The sequence below is a fragment of the Patella vulgata genome, chromosome 4 (genome assembly GCF_932274485.2).
Source record: "Patella vulgata chromosome 4, xgPatVulg1.2, whole genome shotgun sequence".
In the NCBI taxonomy this organism is placed as follows: Eukaryota; Metazoa; Mollusca; class Gastropoda; family Patellidae; genus Patella; species Patella vulgata.
This window is the reverse complement of record NC_065882.2, coordinates 31835422-31856512: the sequence shown is the minus strand read 5'-3', so window position 1 is coordinate 31856512 and position 21091 is coordinate 31835422. Positions and strand designations below refer to the sequence as shown.

The 21091-nt window shown below is 36.8% G+C and overlaps 1 protein-coding gene across 1 annotated transcript in view; it reads left to right on the top strand.

The window, feature by feature from the left end:
- The window catches only part of LOC126817143 (ubiquitin-protein ligase E3C), a 477264-nt gene that overhangs the window by 358549 nt on the left and 97624 nt on the right, over positions 1–21091 (top strand). The window contains exons 16-18 of the mRNA XM_056100098.1: positions 17–101; positions 209–303; positions 3115–3256. Of these exons, the coding sequence (XP_055956073.1) occupies positions 17–101; positions 209–303; positions 3115–3256 (322 nt within the window). The remainder of the gene's footprint in view (positions 1–16; positions 102–208; positions 304–3114; positions 3257–21091) is intronic.

The window sequence follows — 21091 nt, the reverse complement described above, 5'->3', positions numbered from 1 at the left end:
TTCATTGTTATTGTAGCCATCCCAGATATACCGTACACATAATGCTGTATTTACTAGACGACCGTTAGGATCTTTACAATCTTTGACCAAAACAAGTTATGGTAAGAATATTATTTATACTAATGTTATATATAACAATTAGTTTATATATTTAATCCACTGTGTTGCTTCATAAAAAATTAATTTCAATGTTGAAATTTTGTTTCAGATGATGATGGCCCTCCATTAGCTAACAGAGATGTGAGAAATTTAGTTATTTTAACGGAACTACCATTTGTTGTATGTTTTGCTGAAAGAGTCAAGGTAAATATTTCCCATAAAAATATGGCGTATTTGGTACATATATGGGAAGTAGAGACAATCAATCTTGAAAATATTGGATTCACTGAAAAACGGAAGGGTGTCACTAACTGCCAACCTGTCTGGCCTGCTCTAGTGACGTAAGGAGCACTTCTTATTTTTTGATCTAATGGCAAACAGTTATGAGAACATTGAGATGAGAGACTTAAATATTCAGTAGACTCTGTGAAAAAGGAGTCAGCAGAGGATAATCCAAGAATTTACTCAGACTTGATCGTTTATGGTAAATGGACAGCTTATAACTCTAAATACAAGCTCTTGTAACGTGACAAACGTGACTTGGCATAGATTCTAGCGGCATGGGGTAGTTTTCTTGTGATTAAAATGTTTTAAATTTAAGAGGGGTTTGAAGCAAACTTTTGATAGATAAATTAGTTTGAATATGTTTTTAGTTGGATATTTATTAAAAGTGATAATGTGCTACTAGATTACAGTAAAAAGAATTTGAGAATAGCTTAGTGATTTGCAGATACGGTATCTTTTGCCTGCTGCTAAAGCCTGTTAAAATGGGTTTCGGTTTGGCATCTGTCCGTCAAACTTTTGGAATAGAGTAACTCTGATTCTAATTGACGTAGAAATGTGTATATGTTCATTACGAACATGAATGTCGTAACTGAATTTGATGATACTCATTTTTTATATGCCCACATTGATATGTGGTCGTATATTGTCGTCTTCCGGCCGGCCGGCGGTCCGGCATCCACATTTACTTGTGTGCGCACTAGAGGCTAAAGTTAATATTGACTTTAAATTTATACACAGTATTAAAGGTCATGAGACGAAGAAGCCTATTGATCACTTTGAAAAATCTTGTGGACGTTAAAGTTAATATCCAATTGACTCTAAATTTATACACAGTGTTTAAGGTCATGAGGCGAAGAAGTCAAGTAATTTTCAACGATTTCCGATAATTACTGTCAGAGTTATGGTCCTTGTTCACTTTGAAAAATCTTTTGGAAGCTGTAGTTGCGTAAGTTAATATCCGATTGACTTGAAATTTATACACAGTGTTTGAGGTCATGATTTTCAATGAATTTTGATAACTTGAACAGCTAAATCCATGATATTAAATGTTTCAAATACTAAATGTTAGCATGGGGCAGAACTAAAAGCCAAACAAATTCAAATGATTCTCTGATAATTTTTCTTAATGAGTTGTTACTCTTAATCAGATTTTAGTGTATTATATAAATGTTTCATTACCGACAAAAGAAAAAATATGCGACATCTCTTGTTGACTGCTCGGACGACTTAGCTGCTGTGGACGTATGTTTCATTGCCTGGCAACCTATCTTTGATGAGGCTAAGCATATATAAACAATTGGAATGATCAAGACTTTGGAAGACAATAACTTATCTAACTGAGTGTGAGTTATATGAAACTTGGTGTATAGTTTTATTGCAATAATACCTTGACTGAGTTTGATAAGTATATCGGTTGATGATTTATGAAAAGAAAAATATGCAAGTAATTAATGAATGGCATTTATTTGGGGGTTAGGAGGTTGGCTTGTTAAAGATTATTATTGTCCACCGCCTTTTGAGGAAATCAGGGGACTATTAAAATGGGTCCGTCTGTCTGTCTCTCTCTCTGTCCGTCTGTCACACTTTTGGAACACCATAACTCTCCTTCTAATTGAGCTAAAATGTTCAAACTTGTTGTAGGTGTTTATTAGGTCAATTCCTTGATAGAGTTCAAAGATGAGCATTTTCTGCTTAGCAGATAAGCAATTTGATTGGTTGATGTTTTGGGACAGGATAATTTTAGTTCTAATTAAGTGGGAATAATGAAACATGGTGTATAGTTTCATTACATACCTTCACTAAGTTCAATAACGGGCATTTTCTGCTCAGGGTAAGCAGAGCGATAAGCAATTTGATTGGTCGAGACTTTAGAACACAATAAGTTTCATTCTAATTTAGCTAGAATGTTCACACTTGGCGTAGGTGTTTATTAGGTGAATGCCTTGATGGGGTTCGAAGATGAGAATTTTCTGCTTGGGGTAAGCGAGATAAGCAATTTGATTGGTTGATGCTTTTGGGACACGATAACTTTTAATTAAGCGAGAGTGAGGACACTGGGTGTACAGTTTTATTTCATCAATACCATGACAAAGTTCGATAATGAGCATTTTCTGCTCTGGGTAAGCAGAGCGATAAGCAATTTGATTGGTCGAGACTTTGGAACACAACAACTCTCCTTCAAATTGAGGTAGAATGTTCAAACTTGGTGTAGGCGTTCATTAGATGAAAGCCTTGATGGAGTGCGATGATAAACATTGTTTGCTTACTGTAAGCAGAGATAAGCATTCTGATTGGCTGATGCTTTGGGGCATGATAACTTTGGTTTTAATTAAGTGCGAGTGATGAAACTACAAGTATAAATTCATTATATCATTACCTTGACTAAGTTCGATGATGAGAATTTTTTGCTTAGGCTAAGGAGCAATAAGCAATTTGATTGGTCAACACTTTGGAACATAACAACTCTGCTTTTAATTGAGTAGAATGTTTAAACTTGATGTCGATGTTCTTTAACAGAGCTAAACAATTTCCTTGGTTGATGCTTTGGGACAAGATAACTTTGATTCTATTTGATAGAGAGTGATGAAACTTAGTTTATAGTTGAATATCAGTTTGATTACTTGATACTTTTGAAAAAAATAAATGTGTGATTAATTAATATGTGTCATCTATTTATTTTGGGATTTTGGTGGGCAACATCAGCCTCACTGTTAACTTATTTTATTTTAGATTGTTCAGCGATTAATTATGTCAGATAAAGAAGGCAATCAGGGAGAAACGACAAACTTTATCATAGGACCAGCTATTAATGTTGTTATACGAAGAAACTATATCTATGAAGATGCTTTTGAAAAACTTTCCAGCGAAAATGGTAATAATTTCAATTATATTTTGTTACATCAAAAAGAAAAATATCAACATGAATAAATTAATAAACTAAACATCATACAGTATTTAGATATTTTTGTCCCCCGCCTTTCGTCTGTCTGTCTGTCTGTCTGTCTTGTCTGTCCTCTGTTCGTCAGTCCATCTGCCTGTCACACTTTTTGGGACACAATAACTTTCCTTCAAATTGACCTTTCCATCAACTCCGCCCACAATAAGGCTTTAACCAATCGGCTCTGATTACAGTCTCCTGTGAATTTTGATATTTTGCCGTGTGTTGAAATGTCGTCAATCGTGGTTAAACATTGCTCACACCGACATCATAACAGCGATAGCTCCTATCCAGACAGTTAACACAGTGTTTAAGGTCATGAGATGAAGAATCATATTGATTTTCAACGATTTCCGATAATTACTGCCAAAGTTATGGCCCTTGATCACTTCAAAAAATCTTGTGGACGCTCTAGAGATCAAAGTTAATATCCAATTGACTTTAAATTTATACACAGTTTTTAAGGTCATGAGGCAAAGAAGTCTCTTCATTTTCAGCGATTTTCGATAATTACTGCCAGTGTTATGACCCTTGATCACTTCAAAAAATCTTGTAAATGCTCTAGAGGCTAAAGTTAATAACCGATTGTCTTTAAATTTATACACTGTGTTTAAGGTCATGATTTTTACCGATTTTCGATAATTACTGCCCGAGTTATGGCCCTTGATCACTGCAAAAAAAATCTTGTGGACGCTCTAGAGGTCAAAGTTAATATCTGATTGAATTTAAATTTATACACTGTGTTTAAGGTCGTGAGATGAAAAAGCCTATTGATTTTCACCGATTTTCGATAATTACTGCAGAGTTATGACCCTTGATGACTTCAAAAAATCTTATAAATGCTCTAGAGGCTAAAGTTAATATCTGATTGAATTTAAATTTATACATAGTGTTTGAGGTCATGGGACGAAGAATCCTGTTGATTTTCAACGATTTCCGATAATTACTGCCAAAGTTATGGCCCTTGATCACTTTGTAAAATCTTGTGACGCTCTAGAGGCTAAAGTTATCATCGATTGATACACAGTGTTTAAGATCTTGAGACGAACAAGTATATTGATTTTCAATGAATTTTTATGACTTGAACAGCTAAATCCATGATTTTAAATGTTTTGTATACTAAACCCTAGCATGGGGCAGAACTTTATAAAACCAAACAAATTCTAATGGTTTTCTGATAATTACTTAATGAGTTGTTACTCTTAATCAGATTTTAATGTATTATAAATGTTTCATTACCGAAAAAAGTAAAAATATGCAACAGCTCTTGTTGACTGCCCGGACGATATAGCTGCTGTGGGTGTATGTTTCGTGCCTGGCAACCTATCTTTAATCTTATAATCCAATGAAGTTCGATGGTGCCTCTATTGGTAGTAGATTTATTAAGCTCAGACCAGGGTTTGTGCCAAGTTGTTTAATTATTTGATAGTCAAGGTTTCGGCTAGAGTGTCTCGGTAAGTGGAAGTGAGTTGCGACAGGGGTTTTTCTCTTGTGGGTAATGTCGGCATAATGTTCCTTCAGCCTAATGCGTAACAATTAGATTTTATTGTATTATAAATGTTTCATTACCGAAAAAAGTAAATATATGTGACAACACTTGTTGACTGCCCGGACAATTTAGCTGCTGTAGGCCTATGTTTCGTTGCCTGGCAACCTATCTTTAAATGGTTTAAATGAAGAATTTACATAAATAGAAATAAATATATATAGAGTTTAATCAGACAGGCCTCAAAATGTGGCTTTAGTAACTAACCTGCCATTTATAATTTTCCACATCACACATTATCCATGCACACAAACACGATTAAATGGTTTTGTTCCTGATTTTGATCCATATGAATATCGTAATTAATTTCTTCGACTTCGGCAGGATTAAAAATTTGTGCGAATCTCCGCATTAGCTTTAAGTCTGCGACTCGAAGATTCGTGCAATTCCATAATCCGAATTGACGTCGATTCCGCCAAGTAAAGCATACATCTCAAATCATGCTTTAAATTTAATGTAGAGGCCTGTGACCTTGGCGTTGAGAAATGTGTAGAATTCAAATTCTAAAATATCGGTATAAAACTGAATATCAAACATGAAGTTGCAGCCGTACATGACACTATTCTATTATTAACCATGTGCAGAGAGAACAGCTGATCACGCCCCCTGAAATTCCTTTCTCACATTTGTGAGGGGTTCTGGGGAAAACAGGCGCTTCTCGCTGGTGGCTATTTTAAAGCTACGGCCAATATACATTGCAAAATCAAATTTTTGTCTGAAATGCATATCGGCCAAAAATAGATCGAAAATACATTTAACTTTCATCCCTGAAAACTGAAAAAGAGAAAGTGGAATTCCACTCCAAAATTGTATTTTAGAAGAGATTTGTCAAGGTATTCATTCAGAAGTTATGTTTTTATCCAATAAAAAGTAAAAAAAAAACCCACCAAAATCGGACATTGTTTTGAAGTATTTCTCCTGGCTCGATTGCTAAATAACTTCTATCAAACTCTGCCCCTTGACGTCAACTTTCCAAATATGGTAAATTTATGCAGATTCAATAAGACCTAATTGCGTAAGGGCCAGTAGTAACAAAGCTTGCAATCTGTCTAGAGCTGTTAAGAATGACGTTTTGTTGCTAGGTCGTGGCTCTTTCGAACACGCTGATTGGTCAATGTTCACTTGTGCATGCGCTAAGATGTACTTGTGTTTTATGGCGCGAGAAAAATGGAAGCAGACGTTAAACCCATGCCATAACATTGCTTGCCTTACTTCGAGCGATAATTACGTGTGAAAAATAATGTCTTCCGCCAATTCTGCCGCAAGAATAGCTTGTATGCTTAATTCCACCCGGGAATTTGGCTTTGGAGACGGAGAAGTTCTTGGTGTGTTTGAAGATTACTTTTCGGCTTCGTATGAAGGTAATTATTATTATTATTAAATTAATAAAATGAAATTAAAAATATAAAACTGTCGGGCTGGGGTCTGTAGGCCTAGTTTGTAGATTTCTGTTGATCCTCCACTGCTCTAGCACGACAAAGATCGTAATATCTGTTCGTTGACCTACTAACATGAAACATGTATTCTATAGAGGTCCTGTTGCATTAGTAGTAATAGTCTACTAAAATAATGGAGCCTACCGACTAGTACCGTACGTGAATAGGGCCTATAGCCTACTATGCTGATACATGGTCGTGTAGATATACTAGGTCATTCTCATTGAATATTATAAATTTGGAGTAGATCTAGGCCTATGGGTGACTGATCCCGCCTTGTCACTATGATGTGCAGATTTCCTAAACACCCTTCTCTTGAACTGATACACTATTCGACTCTTTACGCAAGTAAAATTAGGTTCAGTTGCAATTTGTTCAACACATATCATCATAGTTTGCATGGAAATAAGTGATTATAAGTGAAAAGTGGAACACAGAAATCTTAATTTTATCATACCGAACAGTTTTTCTGTATTTTCGAGTGATATAAACATCACATGATTCTGGTACGTTCGCCATTTTAACTGAACAAAAATTTCGCATAGCAGTTGGGTTAAATCAAATAATATAATTATTCGGTAAGTTTTCACCTTTATTTCAATGAGAATTGGTTTATTATATGTTAAGCTATGTGTACAGTTTTGGGGTCAGTGTAATTGGAAATTAAGGGAGTTATAGCCCAGTAACTTTTTTGTAGTCAAATGACTACAAAACTTGCGCAAAGGAAGGCCTTAGGATGGTCCACTACTGTGGCTGGAGTAAGACGTAAGACATCAGTAGTGGAACCATTTCTAGGGCTAGTGGGTGAGGCTGAAAGAATGTCTCCATCCATACCATAGGCCTACCTGGCCCAGGACGATTTGTCCAATACTATTGCTAGTAGTAATACTAAATTATATATAATATAGGCCTAGTAAATACTGTATTAAAGTGCAATACTGAGTATTATATAGTAATAGGCCTACCTACCACTACATATTGTAACATATCAGTTTATCACCACATAGATGGAGTCTAATACCTTTCTCATTATTGTGAAAAACTGACAGAATACTTCCCTTATTATTAGGCGTAAATAAATTATTTAATTTGCATAGATCTTGCAAAATTATTTACCATAATGGTTGTGATGGTAAATAAATGTTTTGGCATTCCACTCCAGTTATCGCCCTTTTTAAGATCACCCAATATAGGCCTAATATTAGTAATAACAAAATATATAATTACTCATACTAATTAGTATTACCAGTACAAGTGTTGAAAAACAATAACAGTTTAATTTGTGGAAAATAAATTATTTGCTGCAATAATAATTTCGCCGTTCCATAAACCCTCCCTTTATCACTAACTGGATACTATAAATAGACTGTAGACTATACCGTACAATTACTTTTAATATTAGCCTAATTGAAGAATTCTGTCAGGTTTGGATAATAACATGGTACCGTAGTATATTGTTGTATTTAGTAGGTTAGGCTTAAGCTTAGAATTGGGAGATATTTGGTAAATCTCGGTTGACTGAGAGAGGGGGGGGGGGGAAATAACATCCACTGGACACAAACTAGGTCATTTTGGGACAAACATGTCATATGGTTAAATTTTATTTCACAATAATTTGCTTGCACGTAGGGGTCAATAATTGCAGTGGGAGGAAACCGGGGAACCCAGAGAAAACCCATTTGGCCACCCCAAAAGACATGGGGTTTAACATCAACTGGACACAAACTAGGTCATTTCGGGACTAACATAATACATCATATGGTTAAATTTTATTTCATTAATTCGCTTGCACATAGGGTCTATAGCAGCAGTGGGAGGAAACCAGAAGGGTCTATAGTAGCAGTGGGGGAAACCGGAAGACCCGGAGAAAAGCCATTCAGCCACCCCCCACCCCCCAGTAGGCCTAAATGGTACACTTAATTTATTTCTTTCCTCTCGCTTCATTTTCTTGTCAGAATTTGTCAAAACATGTGTACATCCAAAATTCATGCCAATTAAATATTTCCCTTTTCAGAGAATGTTACAAGCATTGAGGAAGAAGAGAATAATGATGATTTTCACTTAGATGATGATGATGATGAAGAAGAAACTCTGCAACAGTCCATCCATGAAGTAATTGGTTGCGTGGCAGACAGTTTCCTGGAAAGAGTTGAAGATACCAGCTTGGATGAAGTCGAAACTGGTGTTAGACATGCTGCAGAGATTGCTGAAGAAACGATTGACTTTGTGACTGTAAAGGCGTGTAAGAACCACTGCCGATGTCAACTGTTTCTCAACCCGGACACGAAAAACAAGGAAAGGTGCATCAACCAGTTTACAGAACTGGAACAAGATGAGATCAGGTATATGTACATTTCATTCAGATTCTGATTGACTTTTATGTAGATTTACATCACATCAGTATCATATGTAACAATATCCATTTAAAATAGTTTAACCAGTACATTGTAAAGTGTAGTGGGTAGGATGTTGGCTCGCTAACCTGCAGGTCCTGTGTTCAATCCCTGCATTGGCTGAGAACGTTAATCGGGATTTGGTGACGTGGTTTCCCCTAGTCAGTGATGTAGGACAGGTTGGGACGAAAAACCAAGGTCCTGTGCACACATTGGTGTGCAAGTAAAAGAACCTTTGACAGTTTGAATTCAAAATAAGAGTAAGATGTGGCACTGCTGTCCAGGCAAAATTTCCCTCAAACCTCACTGTATGGTGTATGCCCGTCTTCATTAGCCCAGTAGGCACAGAACAGTAGGACGTTTAACCCCATTTCATTTCATTACATTGCAAGGTACCTAAGCCAACAGACAATTTCCTAAGTTATTACGACATAATATTGAAAACAACAGCTGATCATTACAATGATACAATGTTGTGTGATATAAATTTTTGTTTCTCATGGATTGTCTCCTTTGTGAGTTTGTGTTTAAACGTCACATTTTCATGTGGACGTATTATACTGTCGATCTGGACGTCCGTCAACTCTACAGGTCACAATTTTTATCCGATTTTGACGAAACTTGAAATATAGGAAAGATCTCCATTCCTTTCAACATTGTCGCATATCAGATTATAATTTCCTGAATGATGACCCCTGATTGTACGAAAAATCATGTTTTTAGCTTGTGGTCCCTCTACACCATAATGTCACTGTTATACAATAATGTCAGTTGAGTTCAAATTTCGAGAAAATCGGACCAAAACTGCCAGACAAAATGTCCGCCCCTTGTACGCAAATAGTGTAAACATGGTATATCAAGATTGTGGAACCTCTATAGGTCACAATTTTTAAAAAATGTTTAAATTTATCACTGTTACACCTAAATGATGGTTGAGTTCAATTTTTGTTAAAATCAGACTAAAACTGCCTTGTATGCAAACAGTGTAAAAGTATGTCATACCAAGGTTGTGGACCCTCCCTCCAGAAGTCACAATTGTTATCAGATTTTGATGAAACTTAAAATATATGTTTATATATTTATGTACCAAAATTCTCGGTTCTTTCTGCTATTTGTGCATATCAGAACATAACTTCATGGATTATGGACCCTGGTTGTACGAAAAAACATGTATTTTTAGCTTGTGGATTCCCTACCGGTCGCGATTTTTTATTTGATTTTGAAAACCGTTTAAATATATCACCATTCCACCATAATGAAGGTTGAATTCGAATTTCAAGAAAATTGAAATGAACCTGCCTGACAAAGTGGCCGCTCTTTGTACGCAAATTGTGTAAAAGTATGTAATACGAAGGTTGTTGACCCCTCTAGAGGTCACAATTTTTATCCAATTTTGATGAAACTTAAAACATATCTTTATATCCCAAAGATCTCAGTCCCTTTGATATCTGCACATTTCAGACCATAACTTTCTGGATTTAGCCCCGGATTATATGAAAAATCGCTTTTGTTTTTAGCTTGTTTTCTATCCATCTCTTGCAAAATGACGGTGTATCTTGCCTGGCAACCACTGGTCATTATTGAGTGAAGCCTGTATCACTGAAGGCCTAGAACTCTACAGCGTACTTGACGCATCAGGTCAGCCCTAGATCCGTTCACTTGATTTCATAGTACTTTTGTTGTTTACTGCTAGCAATGTCTGTGTGCTGTCTCTTTTCTGTGTGTTGTCCTGCATTTTTAAGTCATGAGGGTTTTTTAAATGAAACATGTCTTATTGTTCATTTAATTTTAAAGTATTATTTTCTTAAAATCTAATTTTCTGTTCACTCCTTTTTTTTTCCAGAATGAATGTACACGAAATGACACCATATGAGAAGACCCTGCTTTTGCTTGGTATGATCTGTGCCAGCATCAACGATGCTGAAACAACTTTATGCAGCAGACAGAAAGGGCAGCAAGAGCGGCAAAATACACGTATTAGGTGGTTTTATATGGGGCATAAACGAGTATGCCGGGATACGTTTATGTACCTGATGGAAACATGTAAAGACACTATCACTAAGATCAAAAAACACTACGAGCAGTTTGGACTGACACCAAGGACAAAAATGTCAGGTTAGTTTGATAAGAAATACAAGGAAAATTTAACCATATAGCATGCTCGAGGATGCTAAATGCACTTATACTCAGCCAAATTAAAAACTTGACACTGATGAATTTCAACAATTTTTTTTTCTGGTAAGTCAAATAAATTTTAAAGTGTTTCTAACGATAGTAAGTAGTAAGAAGCCTTTAATTTCAGCATATAAAGATGAAAAACCTGAAAAACATGTGCAAACACAAACTCGTGAGGTCAATCGATGCAAGTTTGCTTAAACTGAACACGTACACGTAACTTGAACTGGAAAAACAAATTAAAATTGTTATTTTCATCTTTGTTAGAAAATGCCGCGCCTTTCAAATGTAGAACGTCTACGTGCTATAGGTAGGCTCTATGCTGGTCAGTTTGTGGTCACTGTTGCAAGAGCCTTTAATTGTTCACGCCAGACAATAATTAATCTTAGAATGAGAGTGCTTCAAACTGGAACTATTGCCGACCGCCCAAGGGGGGGAGCGCCACATGTGACGTCACTCCAGGAAGATCAAGCAATACGATTACGTCATCTTAGAAACAGATTTGTCACTGCAACCTCCAGTAACTGCACAAACTGTTCGAAATCGCTTGCAGGCTGCTGGTCTTCGAGCTCGGAGGCCCTATAATGGACCAATATTGACACCTCTTCATCGCCGTAACCGACTTGTGTGGGCCACAAGACACATAAGATTTACTCAAAGACAGTGGAATTCGGTTGTCTTTAGTGACGAATCTCGATTCACTTTGAGATTTGCCGATGGCAGGGTGCGAGTGTACCGCAGACAAGGTAAACTTTACGCTCAAGTATGCGTTAGAGAAGTTGACCGATTTGGTGGCGGCAGCGTCATGGTTTAGGGTTCTTTTTGTGCACATGGACGTTCTCCTCTTGTTGTTGTCCAAGGGAACTTAACTGCTGTCCAGTACAGGGATCAGATTTTGCAACCTGTTCTTCTTCCGTTTATGTAGAGACATGGGCCTGGACTAACGTTTCAACAAGACAATGCTCGACCCCATACAGCAATTGCTACCCAGAATTTTTTAAGAAATGCTGGTGTCCAAGTCCTGGATTGGCCGTCGCTTAGCCCCGACCTTAATCCTATTGAACACATCTGGGACGAACTGTGTCAACGTGTTCGTCAGCAAGTGAATCCACCACTGACGTTGCAGGACCTTCAACATGCTCTTGCTGAGCAGTGGCGACGTCTTCCTCGGGTAGTGTTTACTAATGTTCTGAGATCCATGAGAAGACGTTGTGTGGCAGTATGAGACGCTAGAGGAGGCCACAACCGTTACTAAACACTTTATTCCGATTGTTCTCCAAGTCTGTGAATTTCATTTTGGGGGGTACTGTGACATCACGAACGTTATCAATGTCAAGGACTTTCGGCGAGACGTATTCTTGCTTTCTGTTGATGTCAAGGTCGTCTGTGCACAACATAACACTAAAATAGTTGCCTTAAACCAAATATTAAAAATCTAGTCCCAAAAATCCCGAGTGTCAAGTTTTTAATTTGGCTGAGTATATTATGGAAGTGACAATCAATTGATGTTATGATTCATAGACTTTTAGTTCCTACCGATCAAGTAAAAGTTTATGCATAGATGCATTGATAACAAAAGTTGATACTCGCTTCAATGCATCATTAAATAATTTGAAAGAAAATTCCATCTCTCAGATTTCCATTATAAATTAACGTGTCAGTTTATTACCCTTATTAATACTGGCGCCTACCTGTGTTATCTATTCATTCCATTTTATAGGCGCATATAACAACTGGTAGTTGCCACCCAATCATATTTTTAGAAATCGCACGGTTGGATTTGGTTTCAAATGTTAAATGATTTTTGTTTTGTTTGATGCATCGATGTATAGTAGTATAAACTAAGACATTCGTCATGTTCATGCTTTCATTTTTCATTACAGGTGGACTGAAGAACAACAAGCATGCTATAAGCTTGGATGATGTGAAAAAGATGGTACAGTTTGTATTAAACTTTTGTCAGGAGCACGCCATCATCCTTCCTGGAAGAATTCCTGGATTTGCACGATCAGATATCACAGTTTTGCCGAGTGAATACACAAAGACTGATGTTTGGCGAAGGTACAAAGAGTCTGCTCTTCAAGCGAATGAACGTGCAATGGGTATATCAACTTTTCGAAAACTGTGGCTAAAACTGATTCCGTATGTTGTGATAGCAATGTTGTACCTGCCAGCAGAACAACCACCTTATTATAAAGAAGGTAAGCACAAACTTTGCTGCTATTTTTGATAACTAAAGACCCCCTCCCATTCCCCCTATTTATGGACTGCTTGGACTTAGCTGCGGAGTGGACATATGTTAATACTAAATATAGGTAATTGTTTCTAATGTGTCAAATCATATGAGGGGTCATAATTGTTATATCCGGGTGTATTGTGTTGTCACCTTGTGGCTATCTTGTATTGCACTGTCGTATTATGAAATTTAAACAGAAAATACTACATACTTACCATTTATTTTTTTTAGGTCAATGTTGACGAAGAAGAAAAATCTGCTGCTGTCAGGAGACAAGAGAAGCATCTCTATGAAGCCACAACAGAACGATCATTGTACCGGAGCATGTGTCTTGCCTCAAAGAATGTTGCGGCTGAAAATCAAATGTCCCACCCTGGGCCATCAGAGCCTTGTTCAAGGCCTATATCATGTCACCATTCCTTTGATTATGCACAGCAAATACATTATCCCAGTGATCCCATGCAACCTGGGCCCATCTACTTCAAGACATCTCGTAAGTGCCAGATATTTGGACTCCATGCTGAGGGATTATCTCAACAAATTAATTATCTTGTGGATGAGGCAAGCTTTTGTGGAAAGGGGGCAAATGCAGTTATCAGTATGTTGCATCATTTCTTTGAACACTATGCTGCGGGGGAGTGTGAAGTTCACCTGAATGCAGACAACTGCTCCGGCCAAAACAAAAACAACTGTATGATTCAGTATTTGTGTTGGAGAACACTGGTTGGTCTACATGAGAAGTGTTCCATTCACTTCCTCTTGACAAGCCATACAAAATTTGCCCCAAATTGGTGCTTCGGGCTGTTAAAGAAACGATATTGTGTTGTACGTGTCTCATCCCTAAAGGAAGTGTGCATTGTTGTTGAGACATCTACTAAGAAAGGTATCAACAGAGTGCAGCTGGTTGGTGATCAGCAAGGAAACACAATTGTAACCACGTTTGATTGGACAACATTTCTAGGCCAATTTTTCCGGCGATTTATTGGAATCAAGAGCTACCACCACTTTCGATTTGATAAGGACGAACCCGGCCTTCTACACTACAAGGAACTCTCTGAATCTGAGGAAGCAGATTTTTATCTGCTGAAGGTTTTGTCATCAACGAGGATTAAAATGTTGTAATAGTCACCAGATCCAGTTGGCCAACGTATGTGAGCCGTGTGTAGACTTGATCCATGAATTTTATTATTATAGAACTCCATTCAGTCGACCAACGTATGTGAGCCGTGTGTAGACTTGATCCATGAATGTTATTATTATAGGCCTTCATTCAGTCGGCCAAAATATGTGAGCCGTGTGTAGACTTGATCCATGAATTTTATTATTATAGACCTTCATTCAGTCGGCCAACGTATATGTGAGCTGTGTGTAGACTTGATCCATGAATGTTATTATAGACCTTCATTCAGTCGGCCAACGTATGTGAGCCGTGTGTAGACTTGATCCATGAATGTTATTGTCCCCCGCCTTTCGAAGAAAGCAGGGGACTATTAAAATGGGTTCGTCCGTCTGTCTGTCCGTCTGTCTGTCCGTCTGTCCGTCCGTCTGTCTGTCCGTCACACTTTTTGGGACACAATAACTCTCTTCCTAATTGAGCTAGAATGTTCAAACTTGGTGTATGTGTTTATTAGGTCAATGCCTTGATGGAGTTCGAAGATGAGCATTTTCCGCTTAGGGTAAGCAGAGATAAGCAATTTGATTGGTTGATGCTTTGGGACACGATAACTCTCTTCCTAATTGGGCTAGAATGTTCAAACTTGGTGTATGTGTTGATTAGGTCAATGCCTTGATGGAGTTCGAAGATGAGCATTTTCCGCTTAGGGTAAGCAGAGATAAGCAATTTGATTGGTTGATGCTTTGGGACACGATAACTCTCTTCCTAATTGGGCTAGAATGTTCAAACTTGGTGTATGTGTTGATTAGGTCAATGCCTTGATGGAGTTCGAAGATGAGCATTTTCCGCTTAGGGTAAGCAGAGATAAGCAATTTGATTGGTTGATGCTTTGGGACACGATAACTCTCTTCCTAATTGGGCTAGAATGTTCAAACTTGGTGTATGTGTTTATTAGGTCAATGCCTTGATGGAGTTCGAAGATGAGCATTTTCCGCTTAGGGTAAGCAGAGATAAGCAATTTGATTGGTTAAAACTTTGGGGCACGATAACTCTCTTCCTAATTGAGCTAGAATGTTCAAACTTGGTGTATGTGTTGATTAGGTCAATGCCTTGATGGAGTTCGAAGATGAGCATTTTCCGCTTAGGGTAAGCAGAGATAAGCAATTTGATTGGTTGATGCTTTGGGACACGATAACTTTAGTTCTAATTAAGTGAGATTGATGAAACTTGGTGTATAGTTTCATTACAGTAATACCTTGACTAAGTTTGATAATGAGCATTTTCTGCTCAGGGTAAGCAGAGCGATACGCAATTTGATTTTTATATGTGTCCTCTAATTATTTTCCTATTTCGGCGGGGGACATCAGCCTCACTGTTGGCTTGTTATTATAGGTCTTCATTCAGTCAGCCAACATATGTGAGCCGTGTGTAGACTTGATCCATGAATGTTATTATCATAGGCCTTCATTCAGTCGGCCAACGTATGTGAGCCGTGATCCATGAATGTTATTATTATAGACCTTCATTCAATCGGCCAACGTATGTGAGGCGTGTGTAGACTTGATCAATGAATGTTATTATTATAGGCCTTCTTTCGAGGGTCTGCGTTAAGTCTCAAAGTGAAGAAACCAAACTGGTAGATGTATTAATATTGTTACCCTTTTGGCAAAGGTTAACTTGATGATGTTACTGACCTTCTCTAGTAAGGCAGTGTAGTGGAAGATTTGACCTAACTATGGTACAACGACAGCAAGCCTAGCAGCGAAGTCCGTGCCGTACAGTGTGATGTCGATGTTACAGTACCATTACCACGCGTAGTGCAAATAGAAAAAATAATTACTTACTTTGATTGTAATGATGTCCATTCATATTCATGATATAGCATATATCCGTTATTCATTGTAGCAGTTAAAGCCATAAAATGTAAATTGTATGTCCATATTAATAGTTAAAAACTAGATAATGTAAAGGGAATTTGCTGAAAATTTCAGTCAAATTGATCCACTCTGAACCAAGAATTTAGAGATTGAATTTTTGGCCTAGCTTCGATCATCATTACTAAAGTAGGTATTATAAAAAACATAGTCTTGATTATCCATTTCTTGATTTAATCATGAATAATCGTTGAGAAGCATTTTGGATCCTAATCCAGTAAATATCACAAGCTAGTGATGACACTAAGAGTTTATTATGGTCTGGATAAGTTGATTAATGTCTAATTAATAATTTAGATAACATTTCAGGCCTAAAGTCGCTAAAGAAAGACATGCAATAGGCAGATTTAGCTCTTGCATAATGTATGTCACCTGTTTATTTTCATAATTGTCCCCCGCCTTTCGAAGAAAGCAGGGGACTATTAAAATGGGTTCGTCCGTCTGTCTGTCTGTCTGTCCGTCACACTTTTTGGGACACAATAACTCTCCTTCTAATTGACCGAGAATGTTCAAACTTGGTGTAGGTGTTTATTAGGTCAATGCTTTGATGGAGTTCGAAGATGAGCATTTTCGGATTAGGGTAAGCAGAGATAAGCAATTTGATTGGTTGATGCTTTGGGACACGATAACTTTAGTTCTAATTAAGTGAGAGAGATGAAACTTGGTGTATAGTTTCATTACATCAATACCTTGACTAAGTTCGATAATGAGCATTTTCTGCTCAGGGTAAGCAGAGCGATAAGCAATTTGATTGGCCGAGACTTTGGAACACAATAACCCTCCTTCTAATTGAGCTAGAATGTTCAAACTTGGTGTAGGTGTTTATTAGGTCAATGTCTTGATGGAGTGTGAAGATAAGCATTTTCTGCTTAGGGTAAGCAGAGATAAGCAATTTGATTTGTTGATGCTTTGGGACACGATAACTTTAGTTCCAATTAAGTGAGGGTGATGAAACTTGGTGTATAGTTTCATTACATCAATATTTTGACTAAGTTCGATGATGAGCATTTTCTGCTCAGGGTAAGCAGAGCGATAAGCAATTTGATTGGCCGAAACTTTGGAACACAATAACTCTCCTTCTAATTAAGCTTGAATGTTCAAACTTGGTGTAGGGGTTTATGAGATCAATGCCTTGATGGAGTGCGAAGATCAGCATTTTCTGCTTAGGGTAAGCAGAGATAAGCAATTTGATTGGTTGATGCTTTGGAACACGATAACTTTAGTTCTAATTAAGTGAGAGTGATGAAACTTGGTGTATAGTTTCATTACATCAATACCTTGACTAAGTTCGATGATAAGAATTTTCTGCTTAGCCTAACGAGCAATAAGCATTCTGATTGGTCAAGACTTTGGAACATAACAACTCATCTTCTAATTGAGGTAGAATGTTTAAACTTGATGTAGATGTTCGTCTTGACTAAGTTCAATGATTAACATATCGAGCTAAAGCTAAGCAGAGATAAGCAGTTTCCTGCTTTGGGACAAGATAACTTTGATTCTATCTGATAGAGAGTGATGAAACTTAGTGTATAGTTGATAATCAGTTTGATTGCTTGATACTTTGGAAAAAAATAGATGTGCGATTAATTAATATGTGTCATCTATTTATTTGGGGATTTCGGCGGGGGACATCAGCCTCACTGTTGGCTTGTTTATTTTGGCACCTGGTCTTCTTAAAGGGGTTCTAGGTGCAAAAACATCATAGTGGTGTTTTAATCCTTAAGTTTTCGTGGAAAAAAAAAATCATTTTTTAAAATTTAATTTGGCACCTGGTCTTCTTAGAGGGGTCCTAGGTGTGCAAAAACATCATAAGTGGTGTTTTAATCCTTAATTGTTTATTTTGTTGTGAAAAAGTAATTATTATTTTATAAAAGTTTAAAAAAAAAAATTCTTGGTAAAAAAAAAAGTTTTAAATTTTATTTGGCACCTGGTCTTCTTATTAGCGTCCAAGGCTCGACACTGCCGGCGGCCTCGGCGGCAATGGCCTTCGAACTTTAGAATTTAACCGCAGATTCGTGGCCGATTTTTAACTATCCACGGCCATGTATGGTCGCCGATTAGTGCTGGGTATCGAGAGTTATTTTTACTATCGATAATCGGTATCGAAACACTCTTATTTTCACGGACGTAATGAAGACTGGATTACAGGTTTTAAAGTCAAACCATACGATGTTGTGATACTCCGATAGATGTTTTTATTCATCTAATTAATAATAAACTGTCTCATATTATGTATAAATTGTTCTTTATTTTTAAATAATGTAGCTTTGGTTCTAAATGACGAAATACCATTGATAGGCCTATGTATGTGCAGGAACTAAAATAAAATGAGCACGAGTCGATTCAAAACATTGCGTACGTGAGCGCGACAAATACCAACATGGTGGACAAATCGTTGTCGATTCGTGTGCAAAAACTAAAGAAAATGTAATAGCCTAAAGAGCTTGTTATCACGAATGCGTAAATTGTTTATTATTATTAAAAAAATACAGCCTTGATTCCGAAAGAAGAAATACAAACGTTTTTGGCATCCATCATTGCTATGTCATTTATAATGAGCAGACGAATTCTGAAAGGGGAAAAACTCTGAATTATTTACACATCCGGGTATCTACAATTTAGAGAATTCCATGATATGGCGATTATTGTTTCAAACTAAAGTATTGTTTAAATGTGGGTGAATTTATTTTAACATTTTTTTTAAAAAGCTACATTGAGATTGAGACTTTGAAGTAAATATAAAGTGACCGATGTAGGTTATTGTATTATTAACGAATGATTAAGTCACACTCACAGAAAACATCGAGTCGACTCCTACGCATGCACGAAAAATAGACGAAGAGAACGATACCGGTACTCGACAGTGCTTTTTGGCATATCTTATCGATACTATCGATATTTTACCCAGGTCTACCGATGATATAGTAATACTTTCAACTCTCAATATGTCTACATGCCGATTTTTTAAATATTTTTTAGAATAAATAATCGTACTAAAAACGGTACAATAAGAATTTTCTCCCTTAGTTAAAAAAGGATGCATTATTTTTGTGAAAGTAATAAACAGGCCTGTAACAACATTTTGATTGAGAAACAAGATCTACAATAAACAGATTTACATATGATCGACATATTAAAAGCTTCTAAATAAGCTGATAATATCATTATTCATGACTTAAAAATTGGCCTTGGATTTTCAATTTTTGGCCTTGGATCAAGGTTGCAAGTTGGCCTTCGATCGAAAAAACGAATTTCGAGCCCTGTTAGCGTCCTAGGTGTGCAAAAACATCATAAGTGGTGTTTTATTCCTTAATTTTTAAAAAAAAAAAAGTAATTAATTTAAAAAAAAAAAAAAAAAAAAATACCCTCCCCCCTCTCCACACACAGACACACACACAAAAAAAAAAATGAATCCGAGGTGGGAAAAAAAAAATTTGCATGTGTTGAATTGGTTTTAATTTGATTAAAACGTCATTCATTGTACATTAGGACAGACTTTGGTGGAATTGGCTTAATTTTGGACATTTTAGAATTGAAAGCCAAGATGGCCGTTCGGTTGAGCTGTTGCTTTGGTAACAGTGAGTGATGTTCATATATGCCAAAGATGTGTTATTTTGTTTAAATAAATTTTATTAACAACAACGATGTGTAATGCTTATTTTTGCAGGTGTTGGATCTGTATTTCAAACTTTAACATTTGTGATTTGAGCAGGATCTGAAAAAACTTGGTCATTGTTTGACTAATCATTTTGGGATGTTTTATCAAATATTTTTTTAGGTATAGGGCTATCATATGAAGGGAAATGATCAGAGCTATAACTGTGACAATTTTCAAGTCATTTGATTGATTTATAAGCTTGGTTGCTATGGACTTTTGAATGGGATACATACTTTCTTCAATCTTAATATTTGGCGGCCATGGCATTTTCTTAATTTCTCAGTCTGCTAAGTTCTAACCCAGAAAAGGGTATAACTTATCGAGACTTTGGAACACAATAACTCTCCTTCTAATTGAGGTAGAATGTTCAAAATTGGAGTAGGTGTCTATTACGTGAATGCCTTGACATAGTTTGTTCATGTGCATTTTCCACTTAGGCTAAGCAGAGATGAGCAATTTGATTGGTTGAGACTTTGGAACACGATAATTTTGGTTTAAATTGACAAAGTTCGATGATGAGAATTTTCTGCTTAGGCCAAGTAGCGATAAGCATTTTGATTGGTCAAGACTTTGGAACACAACAATTGAGGTATAGATATTCCTGAGGCGAATGCAGGGATCTTAATCGGCTTAGTGAGAATCGGTCATGTGGTTCATAATCCGGGTAATTAGGAAGAGTAACGGTAATTTTGATAATTCGGTAAAAAAACAAAACAAGCTTGCTGATTATTCATAACAGGTTCAGTAAGGAAATAAGCCATGTGTGGCAATCAAAGGGAGACGATCTCAGCATGGTTTGTGCATCTATTGTGCACCTTCCATGCTCCGTATGAATTCCAGGTGTACCGGTAGATATTAAAATAATAATTGGATCATAATTTAATGGTTTCACTGACCAGTTGAATATAATCCTTGGATAGAACACCGAAAACACCTAGAAACAGTCATTAATAATCCCTGATGTCACATGACATTGGTTCGAATTATGTCAATAAACCGGCGAGGCTCGTTTTAGTTTTAAATATGGCCGCCCCTCGTACTCAAATAGCGTAAAAATATGGTATATCAATGTTGTGGACCCTTTAGAGGTCATAATTTTCTTCTGATTTTGATGAAACTTGAAATGCATATTTATAACCCAAAGGTCTTGGTTCCTGTTGATATTCAGGCATATCGGATTGTAACTTCCTGAATTATGGCCCCCGATGGTATGAAAAATCATGTTTTTAGCTTGTGGTCCCTCTAGAGGTCAAAATTATCATCTGATTTCAAAAAAG